This window comes from Macaca nemestrina, chromosome 7 (genome assembly GCF_043159975.1).
Source record: "Macaca nemestrina isolate mMacNem1 chromosome 7, mMacNem.hap1, whole genome shotgun sequence".
Classification (NCBI taxonomy): domain Eukaryota; kingdom Metazoa; phylum Chordata; class Mammalia; order Primates; family Cercopithecidae; genus Macaca; species Macaca nemestrina.
In genome coordinates, this window is record NC_092131.1 from 101,513,124 (window position 1) to 101,529,555 (window position 16,432).

Here is a 16,432-nt window from a genome sequence, read left to right on the forward strand (position 1 = left end):
GGACTGATTTAAAGGAAGGTAATCAGCAAGACAAAGGGTAGCAAGGGGCTGCGGGCGGGGGGATCAGGTTTGATGGGCGAGCACCATTCCTGGACTCTCAAACATTGCATAAGAAACAATGTAGAGATGTATGTATGAGAATACTTCCTACGGCACCCTTCACATCAATAAAAAACTGGAAACCTAAGAGTCAGTCCAACCAGAGGGGACTTCGCCAAAATCAATTATGATGCCCCAATCCAACTGAATACTACACAGTTGGGGGGAAAAAAAAGGATGTATTAGAAGCTCCAGAAAAACAAGCAAAAAAGGCATGATCAAAATATCAAGCAAACTAAAATATAAAGTGATGAGTTTTGAGCACATAATAGAATATTAAGAAAGGAAAATACATTTAACACTTTCCTTTGAGTAACATTAGACCCAAAGAGAAGAAAATGTAAGTGGGCCTTGCAGCGAATGTGATTTGCATTGACAGAGTAATGCAAATGTTGAGCACTGGTTTTTTTTTGAGACGAAGTCTCGCTCTGTCACCCAGGCCGGAGCGCAGTGGTATGATCTTGGCTCACTGCAACCTCCACCTCCCAGGTTCAAGTGATTCTCCCACCTCAGCCTCCCCAGTAGCTGGGATTACAGGCATGCACCACCACACCCAGCTAATTTTTGTATTTTTAGTAGACATGGGGTTTCACCATGTTGGCCAGGCTGGTCTCGAACTCCTGAACTCAAGTGATCTGCCCACGTCAGCCTCCCAAAAAAGCAGTGGTCTTTAACTTTGAGACTGATGGTTATTACACAGAATGGGAGTGTTTTCAATTTTGACCTCAGAAACCAGAACTGACGACAGACAGACATCATAATATGGCAGCAGGGTTGTCACAAGCTGCTGCCAATGGCTAATGGAATAATAAATACAGGTCAAGAGTACTGTTTTATATTGCAAAGGTAACCAAATAAAGGAAGTGAATACAGTACAGTGACAGAATATGTTGCAGGGAGGAAGGGAAGGGAGATGTAAGTGAGGGAAAGTCAGGAAGTCAAATAAACCTAGAAATAGTGGTATAAGTATTTTACTTAAAAATGTGGAGGAAATGGGCCGGGCGCGGTGGCTCACGCCTATAATCCCAGCACTTTGGGACGCTGAGGCAGGTGGATCACCTGAGGTCGGGAGTTTGAGACGAGCCTGACCAACATGGAGCCCGTCTCTACCAAAAAGATAAAATTAGCAAGGCGTGGTAGTACATGCCTGTAGTCCCAGCTACTCGGGAGGCTGAGGGCAGGAGAATCGCTTGAACCTGGGATGCAGAAGTTGGGGTGAGCCGAGATTGCGCCATTGCACTCCAGCCTAGACAACAAGAGTGAAACTCCATCTCAAAAAGAAAAAAAAAATGGAGGAAATAATGGTAGAACAAGAACCCTAAGAACCCTAAATGATTAAAAGTCCCTTTTAAATTGGCCTGGGGTGGGGGAGGACACATGTTTTTGCTTATTATAATAAGCCTTTCTATACTATATATATATATTAAATGTATATATATATACGTGCATGTATCCTTGATGTGTGTATATATATCCTTGATATACATATATACGTGCATGTATCCTTGATAAAAAATTTTATTTAGTTTTTGAGACTGAGTCTCACTCTGTTGCCCAGGCTGGAGTGCAGTGGCATGATCTCAGCTCACTGCAACCTCTGCCTTCCAGGTTCAAGCAATTCTCCTGCCCCAGCCTCCCGAGTAGCTGGGATTGCAGCCATGTGCCACTATGCCCGGCTAATTTTTGTATTTTTAGTAGAGACAGGGTTTTGCCATGTTGGCCAGGCTGGTCTTGAACTCCCGGCTTCAAGCAATCCGCCCGCCTTAGCCTCCCAAAGTGCTGGGATTACAGGTGTGGGCCACTGTGCCCAGACCTTGGTACACATTTTAAATATCTTTTGTTTTTGCAGAATAACAACAAGGAAAGAGACAAATTATCTACCACTAAGTGAAAATTAAGGTTATATTTATAGTATATATGGTCAAATTCTATTTTTTGTGGGAAAAATATAAGCATAGGAAAAAAAATCCAGAAGGATGTATCACAAAATACTAAACCATGGGCTCCCTGGGAGAACTATAGGTAGCATTCTTTTCTTTTTTACTTGTTATCATTTTTAGATTCTATAATGAGCAGGTTATCCTTATATGATGTGAAATATATAAATCAGAGGAAAAAAAAAAAAAAGAAACACACATACTTATCCACCAGGGTACTGTTTATGCTTTGGGTAACTAATTGGTTTGGAGAGAAATTATTTTTAAAATTCTAAGCAGCTGATGAGAACAGAAAAACAAGTAAAGAGCAGCACCCTGACCAACCTCAGGCACATTGTAGCTGACCAGTGGGTTATGACCACACAAACAGAAGCTGAGGAAGCAAAAAGTGCAACATGCCCAACCAAGCAGCTGTGAAGATGACTTCATGTGTGTTTACCTGTGGAGTGTTTTTACATACCCCCAGCCTGGTTCCATAAAGGGTGAGGAGACATGAAGAAAAGAAAGTAGTGAAATATAAACATTAAAATCAGGAGCAGAGAAAACCCAAATCTGAAGAAAAACATCTCAACCAGCAAGGAAGTAAAACTTCACATAAGTAGGTCATTGAGTCTGCACACAGCTGGTAGAGAAGGGCTGCGCCTTTAGTGCTGGGCCTCCTGGTGGCCAAAGAAAAATGGGAAATGAAGCTACTCCATCCTCAATGTCCATAAGGGGGCACACATAGCAGCCGTTTGCGGGAAGCTCATCCTTTTTTGTTTTTTTTGATTCGGAGTTTTGCTGTTGTTGCCCAGGCTGGAGTGCAGTGGCACGATCTTGACTCACCGCAACCTCCGCCTCCCAGGTTCAAGTGATTCTCCTGCCTCAGCCTCCCGAGTAGCTGGGATTACAGGCATGTGTCACCATGCCCGGCAAATTTTGTATTTTTAGTAGAGACGGGGTTTCTCCACGTTGGTCAGGCTAGTCTCGAACTCCTGATCTCAGGTGATCCACCTGCCTCGGCCTCCCAAATTGCTGGAATTACAGACATGAGCCACCATGCCCAGCAGCTCAGCCTCTTTTTTTTTTTTGAGATGGAGTTTCGTTCTTATTGCCTAGGCTGGAGTGCAATGCTGTAACCTGCACTTCTCAGGTTCAAGCGATTCTCCTGCCTCAGGCTCCCAAGGAGCTGGGATTACAGGTGCCCACCACCATGCCTGGCTCATTTTTAGTAAAGACAGGGTTTCACCATGTTGGCCAGGCTGGTCTTGTGATTTCAGGTGATCTGCCCGCCTTAGCCTCCCAAAATGCTAGGATTATGGGTGTGAGCCACTGCGCCCAGCTGAAGCTCAGCTTTACACCTGGCAGCAAATGAGGAAGGAAGCCCTCGGGTGGGGGTGACACTAGTCAACAGGAAGACGGGGGTCGGGTGGCTGAGCCACCGCACCCGGCCCTCAAGTAGGCACTTCTGTCAGGCAGCAGAGACATCATCTCACTGAGCTGTACATTCTCATACATGTCACAGGAGGAATGAGACATATAAAGATCACAGGAGTCTCATGAGGAGTGAGACCAGGACAAACAGACACTGTGGTCCCTCCTCATCTTTTGGATTTTTCCAGAGTTACCTGGAAACGAGGGCTGGTTCAGATAAGCTGGTTGCCCATGCTTATCTACCTGCAGAAGAGCCACCTGGGCGGGCCCTGTAAGTCTGGGCAGCAGACCGCCCTTGGAATCTGTCCAGACACAGAAATGCCAAGGATCAGAGATAAGCCTCAGTCCCAGGTGGCAGCTCAACCCCACTTACGACTAGAAGAAGGGGTGGAAACCTGCCTCGGGCACTATAGACAGAGTGCAGCCCTGCAGACCAGCCAGCCCCTGGTTCAGCCCAGGCCTCCAGCCCTCTAGCCATGTGGGGAGTAGAGTGAATGGAATGACAAAGGGACAGAAAGTGGAATGTGCCTTGGAGAGTGAAGGGCCCCTTAACCAGGCTTTCTCCTTCTGGGGCTTCCCTTCCATACTTGCCCTCCTCTCTCTGCCCTGAGACTCAGACTGAAAGCCATGTTGTGCAGAGTAGAGTTAGAGACCTGGGTTCAAAGCCATCCTCCACCACTTACTAGCTGTGTGCCACCAGGACACGCCACTTAACCTCTCAAAGCCCCATTTTCCTTATCTGTAAAATGGGGAAAATAATAACACTTTGCCTCATGGGGTTGTTATTAGAAAAAATTAGATTACGTATGTAAATAATAATATACGTAATAACCCACATTTACTGAGACAGCTTTGCTCAAAACAACGTTGCATATGGTTTGCAGCGTGGCATGGTGTCTGGCACATGACCAACACTCAATGAGTGACTCAAAAACAAAATCCAAAAACCCCGCAGGAAAATCCAGCCTGGTGAGAGCTGCCAGAGGGGCAGGGCTCCTTGGGGGAGCTGGGCCTCCCTTATCCATGGGGTTCACGAACTTAGCCTGGGAGATTCTAACTTAGGCACACACCTGGTCATATGAGGGTGTCAAGGCCAAAGCCAGAGAGCATCAGCTCAGAAACAGAGACCTGTGTGGCACAGGCTCATGTTGTGGGTGCGAGCTGGTATGTGCTCAGTGTGAGTGGTGTTACTGTCTAAGGGCCCAGGTGCTTGGGTCACCTCCAGAGTGACTGCAGACATCTGTGCAGGGCCCTGCCTAAGCTTGCCTGTGGTGTGTGTGTGTGTGTGTGTGTGTGTGTGTGTGTGTGTGTGTGTGTGTGTGTGTGTGTACACGGTACCACAGGGCTTGTCCACGCTTGCGCACTCACTCCTAGGTGCTCTTTGTGCAGGGGTGACGGGAAGGGGGTGTTTCTGCACTTTACTTCCTGCGAGGGACTGGTGCACCTTGGGGTCAGTCTTAGCTTTTATGCTCTCCGTTGTGCCAAAGAGCGTCTCGCTCGCTGTCCTGGGCTGCCTGTGCTGCTCGGACATCCTCCAAATCCATCTATCCAGTGGGTTAGTCCAGTATGAAGAAAGCAGGACACGCCGAGGCTGCAGCCAGTTTTCCCACTCAAGATGAACCCTCTCCCTCCACCCCAACAGGCTTCAGCCAGGGGCTTCTCCAGGGCCAATGCATCCCACTAGGCAGATCATCCTTCAAGAAGGCAGAATGGGGCTGGTCTGGGGCTGCCGTGTCCCTCCCTGGAGGGAGACAGCATATGGAGTGGGCACATAAGACCTGCAGGGTCCCCACTCCCCACCCCAGGAAGTGGGGCTCTGAGTAGGAAGTGATGTGGGAATACTCAGCCCCCAGCCCCATGTAAGGGTCCTCCTTCCCTGTGACTCAGCCGGAAGCCTGGAGCTCTCTGGGGTTAGACAGGAATAGGGCTCAGCACCATCCCCACCCTGGGCAGTCCCCACCCCAGGCCAGCCAGCGAGTTGTAGCAGCGCTGTGACTCAGAGCCCCACCCCACCTTTCTCTCTACTGTGGCTCCGGGCACGGCAGCAAGACGCTGACCTGGCCCTAACATCCCACCCGCTACAGGCCCCAGCATGATCAGGCCAGAAAACACCAGTTTTCCTGTGGAGTCAGTGAGGAAGGGGCCTCCAATGCAAGGAGGCAGCCAGTGGCCTCCCCCACTCTCAGAGAGGGGTCTGGGTGGGACAAGTCCCCAGAGAGCCTCCTGAAAGACTGTTGTAGCCCTTCGTCCCCAGGGATGTCACAACTTAAGTCACCAGAACCTTGGACCCACTTATCCCAGCAGCAGCCCCACCTCCAGGGCAGGAGTGCTGACGGGGCGCAGTCAGCAGGAAACTGGAACACACAGCCAACCTGGGTGCACTTCCTTCCTCCACACGGCCCGGCCCGTGCTGGGCAGGGCAGCCACCTCTTCCTCATGGAGCGTGGAGGAGGGGGCCACATTCTGCTGACACCAGCCCAGTGCCAGAGTCAAGTCCCTCGTTGGGGATGTTGTGTGCCAAGGGTCCTCCCATGGACTGAGGTCACCAAGAAAGTGGCAACGAGGGCAAGGCAACCTGGCCTCACAGCATCTGTGCTCCTGGGGCATGTCCTGGAAAGCCGCTGCTACAGCTCCAAGTGGGCAGACCAATAGCCTCTGCCGGAACCCCCAGGCAGTCCCAGCCCCGACCTAGGGCCTGTGCCACGTCTGCACACACCACTGCTATCACCTTAGGAGCCTGCCTGCTGCTTGCCTGTTCACAGGCCTACCCAGGGCCAGCTCAATCTCTCTGCTCAGGGGCTGGCTCCCCACTAACAACTCCGCTCCTAGGGCCTCTGCCCTGGGTCTGCCTTCCTGCCTTTATAGATGTCTCCACTTCTTCCAAGGAAATCGGGGTCATCAGGCATAAACAACCTCAACTTCCTGCCCCCATCTCCTCAGAGACCAAATCCTATGTGACCAACTCTACTTCTCAGAAAGCAGTTTTTGTTCCAATGTCCATTCTAGAAACTTTTGTGCCTCCCTGCACCTGCCTTAGACAAGCTCCCAAAGAGAACAGCCACCCCATGCCATCTCTGCCTCTCACCTTCCACTCACGCCTCCACAGAAGTTGGGCCTCAGCCAGCCCCACGCTCAGCAGGGACAGCCCTGCCAAGAGCCCAGGGATCGCCTTGCTGCCAGACCCCAGACACGGGTGATGCCGCCCCATCCTCTAGGTGTCTATGCCCCCAGTCCCAATCATCACCCCGTGTCCCCCTCACACGCCTTCTGGGTCTCCAGCCCTCAAAGAGCTAAAGTATGTAAGCACCTCCTCAGCCCTTTAAATGGATTAAGTCGTGCCATCCTCACAAGGCTGCTGTGGGTTATTACCTCTGTTTCAGGTGTGAGTCAGCCCTGGGAGGAGTGGTGGGGATGCCATCTGACCCTGGGCCACCTGGCTGCAGAGTCTGTGTCGCTGACCACCCTCCCGCCTCAGGCTTTGCTCCTGAATGTTCTTACTCTCTGGGTCCGTCCGCTCTTGGCCCTGCTCCTTTTACTCCGTTCAAGCTCCTGGGTCCATGCTCATCACGTCGATGATGCAGATGCTGGCGATCCCCAAATCTCTTCATCCAAGTGCAGATCCTTCTCTAATACACCAGACCCCACAGCGCAGGAGGGCCTCTGTGGGTGCTTCCCACCACCTCACTGCCCCGTTCCAGTCCCACTCCCTGGCTTGGGATTTTGTGTCTGTGTGTGGCACCACTCACCTGGGTGTCTCACCATCCTTCTCCCTCTCCCTCCTAAGTCCAGTCTATAATCAAATCCTTCCAATTTTCTCTCAATATTTTCCAAGTCCATTCCCCTTACCATCCCCACTACCACAGTCCTGAGCCAGGCACCATCCTCTCTCACCCAGGCCACCACCACAGCAGCCTCTCAACCAGCCTCCCATCTCCAGGCCAGCTGCTATCCTGCAGCCAGAGGGCTCTCTGGGAGCCGTCACTGTTCTGCCTAAAAACTTCAATAGCGCCCCGTCATCTGAGCTCCTAACTTGCCAGCCTTTGCCACCCACCCACCTCCTGGTTCAACCAAGAGACATGGAACTGCAAGTCAAGGGCCCATTTCTCATCTCCGGTCTGTTCAGGAAGTCCCCTCCGTCCAGAAGGCTTTCCTTTTGACTAACTCACACTCATCCTTTGAGACTCAGCTCAGTTCCACCTCCTCCAGGAGGCCTTCCTGAATCCCCAGCTGGGCAAGGGCCCTTCTCCGTATGCCCATCATTTCCTGTTCACATGTCTTGCAGGGCACTGGTGACACTGTCTGAAGATGGCAGTGTTTGATGTTTGATGATGATGATGATGGTCTGATGGTCTATCTTGCTCTTTCTTTCTTCTTTTTTAAGACAGGCTTGCTCTGTCTCCCAGGCTGGATTGCAATGGCTTGATCTTGGCTCACTGCAACCTCCGCCTCCTGGGTTCAAGCAATTCTTCCACCTCAGCCTCAGCCTCCCGAATAGCCGGAATTACAGGCACCCACCATCATGCCTGGCTAATTTTTGTTTGCTTTTTATTTTTATTTTTTTAGTAGAGATGTAATCCCAAAGTGTTGGGATTACAGGCATAAGCCACTATGCCCGGCCTTTGTGCTCTCTCTTCCACCAAGTTGAGAGCACCTTCAAGATCAAGACCATGTCTTATTCATGTTTGTATCAACTGGTCAGGCGGGCTCCCAGCAGTTGTTCCATAAACGTTTGTTGACTGAACAAATGAATGACACAGTCCTAGTCAGAATGCTCCAGCCCAGAGAGGGGCCCCAGATAAAAATGGGGGAATGTGGAGGTCCTGAAGCTTCATACTCACAAAATTGTGTCTGAGAAGCACTGCTTCCACTCTGACCCCTCCCAAAAGCACTGAACACATAGAAGTATAATGGCCGACAGGAGTTCGACTTAGGAGTTTCCTAAGTTTTAAATATTAGCAACTAATTAAAATTTTTCTCTTTTTTTTTTTTTTTTTTGAGACGGAGTTTTGCTCTTGTAGCCCAGGCTGGAGTACAATGGCACAATCTCGGCTCACTACAACCCCTGTCTCCCAGGTTCAAGCAATTCTCCTCCCTTAGCCTCCTGAGTAGCTGGGATTACAGGTGCCCGCCACTATGCCCAGCTAATTTTTCTATTTTTAGTAGAGATGGGGTTTCACCATGTTGGCCAGGCTGGTCTTGAACTCCTGACCTCAGGTGATCCACCCGCCTCAGCCTCCAAAAGTGCTGGGATTACAGGCGTGAGTTATCGCACCTGGCCTAATTAAAATTTTTCTAAAGAGCTTGGAAGTCAAACAAAATATATCCCCAGGCTGGCTGTGGCCCACTACCCCTCAGTCTGCAAACTTCTGTCTGAGACGTGTGCCCCAGTCTCCTGTGTGCCACATTCCTGACCAAGTCTGCCATTTCCAACCATGGCCATGCCATGCCATGCCACCAGGGTCCTTGGCTGGATTCCTTGCCCCGTCTAGACTAACCTCAACAGATTTCTTTACCAGATGGAAATATATAACCTGCAATTATTCAAGGGCTGAGGCGGGTCATCTTGCTGCTTTTGTACGATTCACAGGTGAAGCAGGAGGCAGCTGTTCTAATGGAAAGAATGTGGTTGCTGAATCGAGAACTGTGGCCCAAGGCTTGGTCCCAAACTCTTCTATAGCTGCATGACCTTGGTAATGAGTTAGCTTCACTGAGCTTTGGTTTCCTCATCTGCATGAGATAAAGCAATACACTTCCATATCCAACAGCAGTGCCTGGCACACAGTGTGTGCACCGCAATGGCTGCTTTTCTTTGCTCTTCCTGTTGGCCCCCTTCCTAGAGGATGGCCAAAAGGTGCCAAAAAAAGAGGACACAAGTAGGCTAATTTGGCTTCTCTTTAGGAGTATGGTAAAATGATAGCTTCTGTCTCCTACCTACCATCCCACTGAAACTCCCTCACCACAGGCCCCCCACCTCTCTGAAGCCTGTTAGACTACAGGATGGGCTTCCAGATGGATCCAGGAGTGCAGAATAGAGCTTCCATGCACAACTGGTCAGATCACAGGCCTGAGAGGCAGAACTCTAGCAGTTGGACAAAACACTCCACCTCTGTGTATCACTCTGTAGTCACTCTACTCTTCTGTGACTATCTCTGCCACAGGGCAGGAGCCGGCCCCTAGTGTTCCAGTGTTCAGTGCCCAGAAGAGGGTCAATGGTGAGCTAACAAGTATAGAGCCAGTGTGGGCACCAGGCTTTTTTTTTTTTTTGGTAAGTCAAAGATGTTTTCTTCATTTCTTGCATTTGAAGTGCTCTCCAATGACATCCATGGCCTGAGACTCCTTGCCACAGTCCTTAACTACTATACAACTGCAACCAATCACTTTATGGGGTTTCCCCTCTCTGTCAATTTGACAGAGGCCTACCCATTCCCCCCTTTTTTTGTTGTCATCAGCCTTAATTAGGTTGATTTGGTGCTCAGTACAAAGGGCCTCCGCCAACTTGACATACACAGTCTCATCACACTTGGATGCAAGCACACAAAGATGGGCTTCGCACTTGTCTAAGGCTTTGGCAGCTTCGCGAATTCCATGTGCTAGGCCATTGTGGATGAGGCTGTCTTTAGCACCTTTTGTAAAGCAGTATTAATGTCCATTACACCTCCAGCAGCAATGCCTTCCTCGGCCATGGCAGCGGGTTACGGGTGAAGCAGAATCGTGAATGCACCCGAGCCTGAGCCTCCGTCTCTGCACAACTTGGTGGCAGCAGGGAAAGAGCCACCAGGCTTTTAATTATCTTATCTTACAGACAGGATAGCTGTCCTGCTCCCAGCACACGGAGGACAGAATGTAAAGAGGAGGGGCAGGGAGACCAGCTGGGGAAAAACATAGAGAATGCAGTCCAAGGGAGCAGATTTCCCAAAAAGCTAATCTGAGGGAAGGCGGGCCTCGACCACAGGAGTCTCACGTTGTGTTGTTCCTCTTCCCCCTGATCCCCAGGGAGGGCCACATCATAGGCCCCCTGAGTCCTGTGCCAGCCTGAGCACCCATGGGGGTGGAGTGAGAGGCAACAGGCTCTAAGAAGATAAAGGAAGAAGTGATTGATGACATGACCCAAGTCTAGCCTTTTCTCCAGGCCTTGTGCCACCCTCTGTCTCTTGCCTAGAGGATGAACATGCTGGTATATCCAGATGTGCCCCAAAAGTTGTGCAAGTTTACAGCTTTCCTGGGTTGGCAAATAGGTATTTCAACACCAGCTGGATGTGGGTTGTGCAGAAGGCAGAGCAGAACCAGTGAGGGGCAGGTAGGGAGAGGCATGGTCCAGCCCCATGCAGAAGAGGTTCTTCAGGCAAAGGAGGACTTTGAAAAGGCTGAATCAGGAGCACTTAATAACTGGGCTATAATTAAGCAGGACCCCTGATAATGACCTCCAATCCGTCCCTGGGGGCCTTGCTTTGTCTTTTTTACCAGGGCAGGCGCTAAGCCCGACAGGCTTGGCACCTAGCAGAGGGACTGCATACCACCAGTGTGCACCAAAATGGATGCAAATAACCTCACCAAGCAAGGCTGGCAGGGGATTTCTAGCACAACAGAGCAGAAGCTACCTTTTTACCATGGACGCAGCACGTGCCAGGCACCACGCCAAACACTTTACATACATTATTTCATGTAATCCTCTCAGAACACTGTGAAGATGGCCATTATTCCTATCTTGCTAATGTGAAAATGGGCCTGGAGAAGGCTGGGAGCGTGCCCCAGGTTGTGCAGTTAGTAAGGGTGGCAAGCTACTTTATAAAGCCAGGCTCTGAGCATCCACAGTTAGAGCGCCTTCCACTTGCCTCTGCAGAACCAGAGAGATGCCGGCCCATAGGACAGAGCTGGAGACAAAGGTTCATGTCCAGTTGAGACCATGTCAAGGAGGGAAGCCAGTAACCGGGGTGAGGGCTCAACAAGCGACCAGCATCAAGGCTTCCCAGGGCAGCCTTGACCCTGGCTGCCTCCTCCAGGGCCAGAGGGCAAGCAGCTGATTTGTGCCAAATGCCCCATTCTCTCTGCTCAATGGGGTTTTGTTGACGGCAGTTTGCAGGCCTACAGATTTCTGTCCAATCTGCTTCAGAAATACTGCATCCAAAGTTTTCCCGCCTGGCACTTCTGGGGCAGGAGGGAATTAATAACTCCCTTTAAGGCTGGGCATGGTGGTTCATGCCTGTAATCCCAGCACTTTGGGAGGCCAAGATGGGCGGATCACCTAAGGTCAGGAGTTCGAGACCAGCCTGGCAACATGGTGAAATTCCATATCTACAAAAATACAAAAATTAGCTAGGCATGGTGGCAGGCACCTGTAGTCTCAGCTGCTCGAGAGGCTGAAGCAGGAGAATCACTTGAACCTTGGAGGTAGAGGCTGCAGTGAGCCGAGATGGCGCCACTACACTCCAGCCTGGGAGACAGGGTGAAACTCTATCTCAAAATAGTAATAATAATAATTCCCTTTAAGTGTCCAAATAAGGTGGCCCAATAAGACTTTGGAGGACCATGGGAGCGGGTGTGTTTTGTTTCTCCCCACATGGCCAGGCTGGGAGGCACTGGGTGCCATTGCTTCTACTCAGCACCACTCCTGCTCCCGACCGAGGCTTTGGTCATGGAGCTCTACATGGTAGTTCCAACACAAGAGAACCCAAATTCCACACGCTTCTTTGAAACATTCCTTTCAGAGACTTCCAGCTGACTGTGGAGCCCGTAGTGGCTGTCTCCCCATCCTCCTCCCACTACTGGCCACTGGGCAAGGCCACAAATTGGCCCCCTGCATCTTAAGCACCCCAGGAATGTGCTGTTCATCAACAATAATTAGGGTTCCCTATGAAGGACCCCAGATGCAGGGCAAGCTGGACGCTCCACTTCAAGGGATTTTGTTTTAAACCACAGACATAGCCCCACTGTCCCTAGGCATCTGGGTCCTTATGGGGTGTGGCTGGGAATTCAGTAGAGGAGTGAGTAGCAGGAGGAAAGGGAGGTGTGTAATCTCCAGTTCCATGACCCTTTTTCCTAAGATGCATGTGAGGGAGGGCACTAGGGCCCTGGACCCGGCATCCAATGGTCACCACGAGCCTGCCCAGGATGGGCACACTGCCAGGAACATCTAATGAGACCCCTGGGATGAGGCAGGAAACCGCCTTAGGCCACACTCAAGGGTGAGCCTGTTCAGTTACCAGGGCATTCCCCTCCCGGACCCCCAGCCAGTCCTGGGACCTGCACGTAGGTAAGAGTGGGAGGTGGGTATGAGGGCCAGGAGGAAGCCCAGAGAGGGGGCACTCCAGGGTATAGTGGCAACTCAGTCGAGTCTAGATACATGCTCACAAGTTCAGGTAGCTGGGTGCCCCTACACTATTCCAGGGCTTTGGTGGGACTGGAAAAATGGGCCACTCTGGGCAGACCTAGCCCCAAGAACATAGCAGAAGGGGTCTTTTGCTCCAGGATTCCCAGGTTGGAGAGCTGAGTGTGGACTGCATTTCAGGTCCTCTCAGCCCTCAGCTGGGCACCTTGGTACAATGCACAAAATGCAAGCCCGCCTACAGCAGCCCTGACAGGTGAATGCTGGCGTGTGACAGAAGTCTGAGAACAGTCACAGGCTTGTAGAAGTGGGCCAGGTCCTGCAGCTGCATGGGTAATAATAACCAAGTATTCTAGCTGCTCCTCGGGAAGCAGGTCCCCTCGATTCCCCTACTGCTCTCCAGTTTTGCCTTCTAGCTACCCTGTCATTGTACCATCCAGTTCCAGAGTTGGACATGAAACCTACTGTCTTTTGACACGGTCCCATGAGCTAGCCCAGCTTTCCCAAGGACATAAGTGGAGTCCATTGGAGCATCTGCCCCCATCTCACCTTGCCTTCTCCCAAAAATGAGAGGGTCTGAGGGCAAAGGGAGTTGTGGCCACAACAGAAGTGGCAACGCAGCAGGCCTGGGGCTGGTTATACCTGTTTATCCTGACTTCACAAGCTGAAGCACCCAAGGGGCTACAGTCAAACTAACACCCCAACCCTGTCCTAACCCCAGGCAGAATCACCCCAGATCTGGGCGGGACATACAGGAATAAACTCTGAGCTGAATAACACTCATTCAGCGGTTCCTGTACCAGGCCCTGTCCCAATGACTTTTCAAACACGAGCTGATTTAATCCTCACTACCTTGAGGTAGGTTCTATTATTATACCTGTTTTACAGATGAAGAAATCAAGACCCAGAAACTTTAAGTAGCCTGCTCAAGGTCACACGGTTACTAAGTGGCTGAGGTAGCATTTGAACGCAGGTCATCTGCAATATTTCAGACAGGGGTTCAGATAAGGTTACTTGAAGCCACTAGGGCCCTGCCTTAATTTAAGTGCTGATTCTACTATTTCCTTTTGTAAATAGGATGCTTTCAGGGGTGGGGATGCTGTGAGGAGATGGAAGTCTGGGACAGTTTCAGTCTGTAACCTCTAATTTATACATGCTTTATTCCAATTCAGACAATATGACAACCAACAAGTTAAAGGGCTTGTGGATACAACATCTGTTGGGAACTTATAAACTTCATATCCGAGTAACACACCTTGCAAGGCACCTATGACTCTGCCTATTTTGCAGATGAGGAAAGTGGGGTACTGGGAGCAGAAGGCACTTACTTGCCCAGTGGAAGAAATGGGCTTGGGATCCAGGACCCTCTGAATCCAAAGCCCAAGTGCCCCAAGAAGAGTTGGAGAAGCAAACGGACGGAAGGGAAAAGGAGAGGGAAGGGCACAGAGCTGAAACAGGAGGTGGCCACAGAAGCAGATGTGAGCACCAGGAAAGGAACCCAGACAACCAGGATGCTACTCGCAGGTCACTCTGAGGAGGGGTCGCGCCCAGGACTTGGGAATGTCAGCGCCCAGAGCTGCCCCTATCCGCAGTCTGGTCGCTCCCAGGGCCTGGAGGTCTCTCCATGCTGGGGCTTGGGGCTGCACTGGCAAGCCAGGGATGGAGGGGCGGAGAGGGAGGATCGGGCGCCCGCCCGCCCGCCCGCCCCACCACAGCTCCCGGCCCTGCTGCGACTTGCTGGGAATACCAGAACCCCAGTGTTTATAAGACGGCAAGCACTGGCCTCCCTCTACCCCGAGCCGCCATCGGGGGCGGCACCGCAGTCGGCTCTGGTCAGCATCAAAGACAAGTAGATGGGCAGGCGGACCCCGCCGAAAGTGCATCCTCCTAAGGGAACTAGCCGGGACGACAGAGCGGGCTAGACCCCACCCCTGCCCAGAAAGAAAACTGAAGAAAGGGGCCCGCAGCCCCACAGCTTCCCTCTCCTCTCCTTCCCTGAGCGCAGCGCTTTGAAAAAAGAAGGTGTCCTAATGGACCCCGTGCCTCCGACAGGTCCCCTCCTTGGTCCTTTGTCACAGTCACCTCCGCACGAGGCACGTCCCCGGCAGCCCTCCTTCCCCCGGCCCGCGCCCCCAGGTCCCCGGCACTCACCCAGCGGCAGGCTGATCCGGGGGCTGAGCGCCCAGGTCGGAGGTGGCGGCTGCAGCAGAAGCAGCAGCAGCAGGAGCAGCAGCGGTGGCCGAGGCGGCAGCGCGCCCCATGGGGCGGCGAGCCAGCTCCTCGGGCCCATCGCGGCGCGCAGCACTCGGAGAGCAGGAGCGACGGTGTCCCGCGGCTCGGGTTCAGGTGGCTCGGCCGGACTCCCGGGCGACAGCTCCGCCCCGCGGCCCGCCCCCGAGTCGCCCCGGGGGCTCCCACCTTCAGACCTGGGGGGCGGGAGGTGAGAAACAGTGTCACGTGGGCCCTGGCGAACGCAGCCTCTCCGCAGGGCACCGCAGTACTCCCGCCAGCGCCGGCCAGGCAGCCTCGACTTGGGCAGAGCTGGCCTGCAATCGGCGGAGGGCGGGGCCGAAGGAGGAAGTCGGCGGTGAGCCCGGCCGGCCCGCCCCTTCCCCCTTCCCCTTTCCACCTTCACCGGCGCTGGCAGCGCCAGGGGACGCAGCAGCTCGGGGCGCGGCCGCAGGGGGTCAAGCCAGTGATCGGTAGCCCCGGCGGCCGCCCGAGTGCTGAGACGCTGACAAAAGCCGACCCCCAGCTCCCCGCCCCCACTGCTCAGACCCTCCCACCGCCGCCCAGGCCCCGGCCCCTTCCGGCTCCTCTGGGACCCTCTGCTAGTGGCGTTGGTCTGGGGACACGCTGCGTCCCCACTATGCGCCTAGGGAGTTGGGGGGCGGCTGGTGATTAGACCTTGGTCTCCCCCCTTTAGGCGCCCCCTCCCCTCTTGCTCCTGGCCCCCTTGTTCCTGCGACCAAATGAACTCGGCCGAGCTCGTGCTGACACCGGGGCTAGCAGCTTGAGAGTCCAATTTTTGCACAGGTCAGTCCACTGCAAGTCATGGCTGGGCATTCACTACAAGCTCAGCACTTGGTCAGGCACCCTGCGGGCTTGTACACTTACTATTCTGTCCACGCGAAGCCCTCGGGTGGGGGAAGGGCAAGATTCGCTTAAGTGGGATAATAGGATTTAATGTACTGCTAAGGAGGTAAGACCTTCACAACCTGCACGTGGCCCGGCAGGGGAAGGGAACCCCTAAGACTGGAGTGGAAGCCCAGAGGCACCCACCCCTAATTCTCCTGGCTTCTAACATCACGGGTGGAGCTCAGCTCTGCTGAGACCAGGGGTTTCCAACTGCAGCCTGGACCATTCGCAGATTCTGAAATCAATTTAGTGGATCCCAACAGCATTAAGAAACAAACAAAACATAGAAACTATCTAAGCAATAATCTCAAAGGATAAGTAATTTTGGGAAAGCTACTTCAACTTTTCCTAAGTGTGCACAGGATTACAGAAAAATGTAGTAGTTCCTCCTGTAGTTAGAGTCCAAAAGAGTGAAAGCCTCTGCTAGTTACTTCCATGGCAGTAGAGACCATCTCTCCATAAATCTCCATAAATTTCCTGCAATTGCAGGAAATCTCCTCTTCACCCCCAGCCAAAATCAGCC

General features: G+C 52.3%; 1 protein-coding gene and 1 pseudogene across 3 annotated transcripts in view; both read right to left on the bottom strand.

The window, feature by feature from the left end:
• LOC105488311 (semaphorin 4B) overlaps positions 1-16,432 on the bottom strand; it is a 43,525-nt gene that overhangs the window by 12,612 nt on the left and 14,481 nt on the right. For 2 of the 3 annotated variants that reach the window (XM_071100674.1, XM_071100673.1), the window contains exon 2: positions 14,923-15,197. In XM_071100674.1, the coding sequence (XP_070956775.1) occupies positions 14,923-15,061 (139 nt within the window). In that variant the 5' untranslated portion in view covers positions 15,062-15,197. Of the gene's footprint in view, positions 1-2,475; positions 5,410-14,922; positions 15,198-16,432 lie in introns of those variants that run through there. The other variant, XM_071100675.1, reaches the window with a different exon arrangement.
• LOC112427802 (small ribosomal subunit protein eS12-like) lies at positions 7,981-14,908 on the bottom strand (annotated as a pseudogene).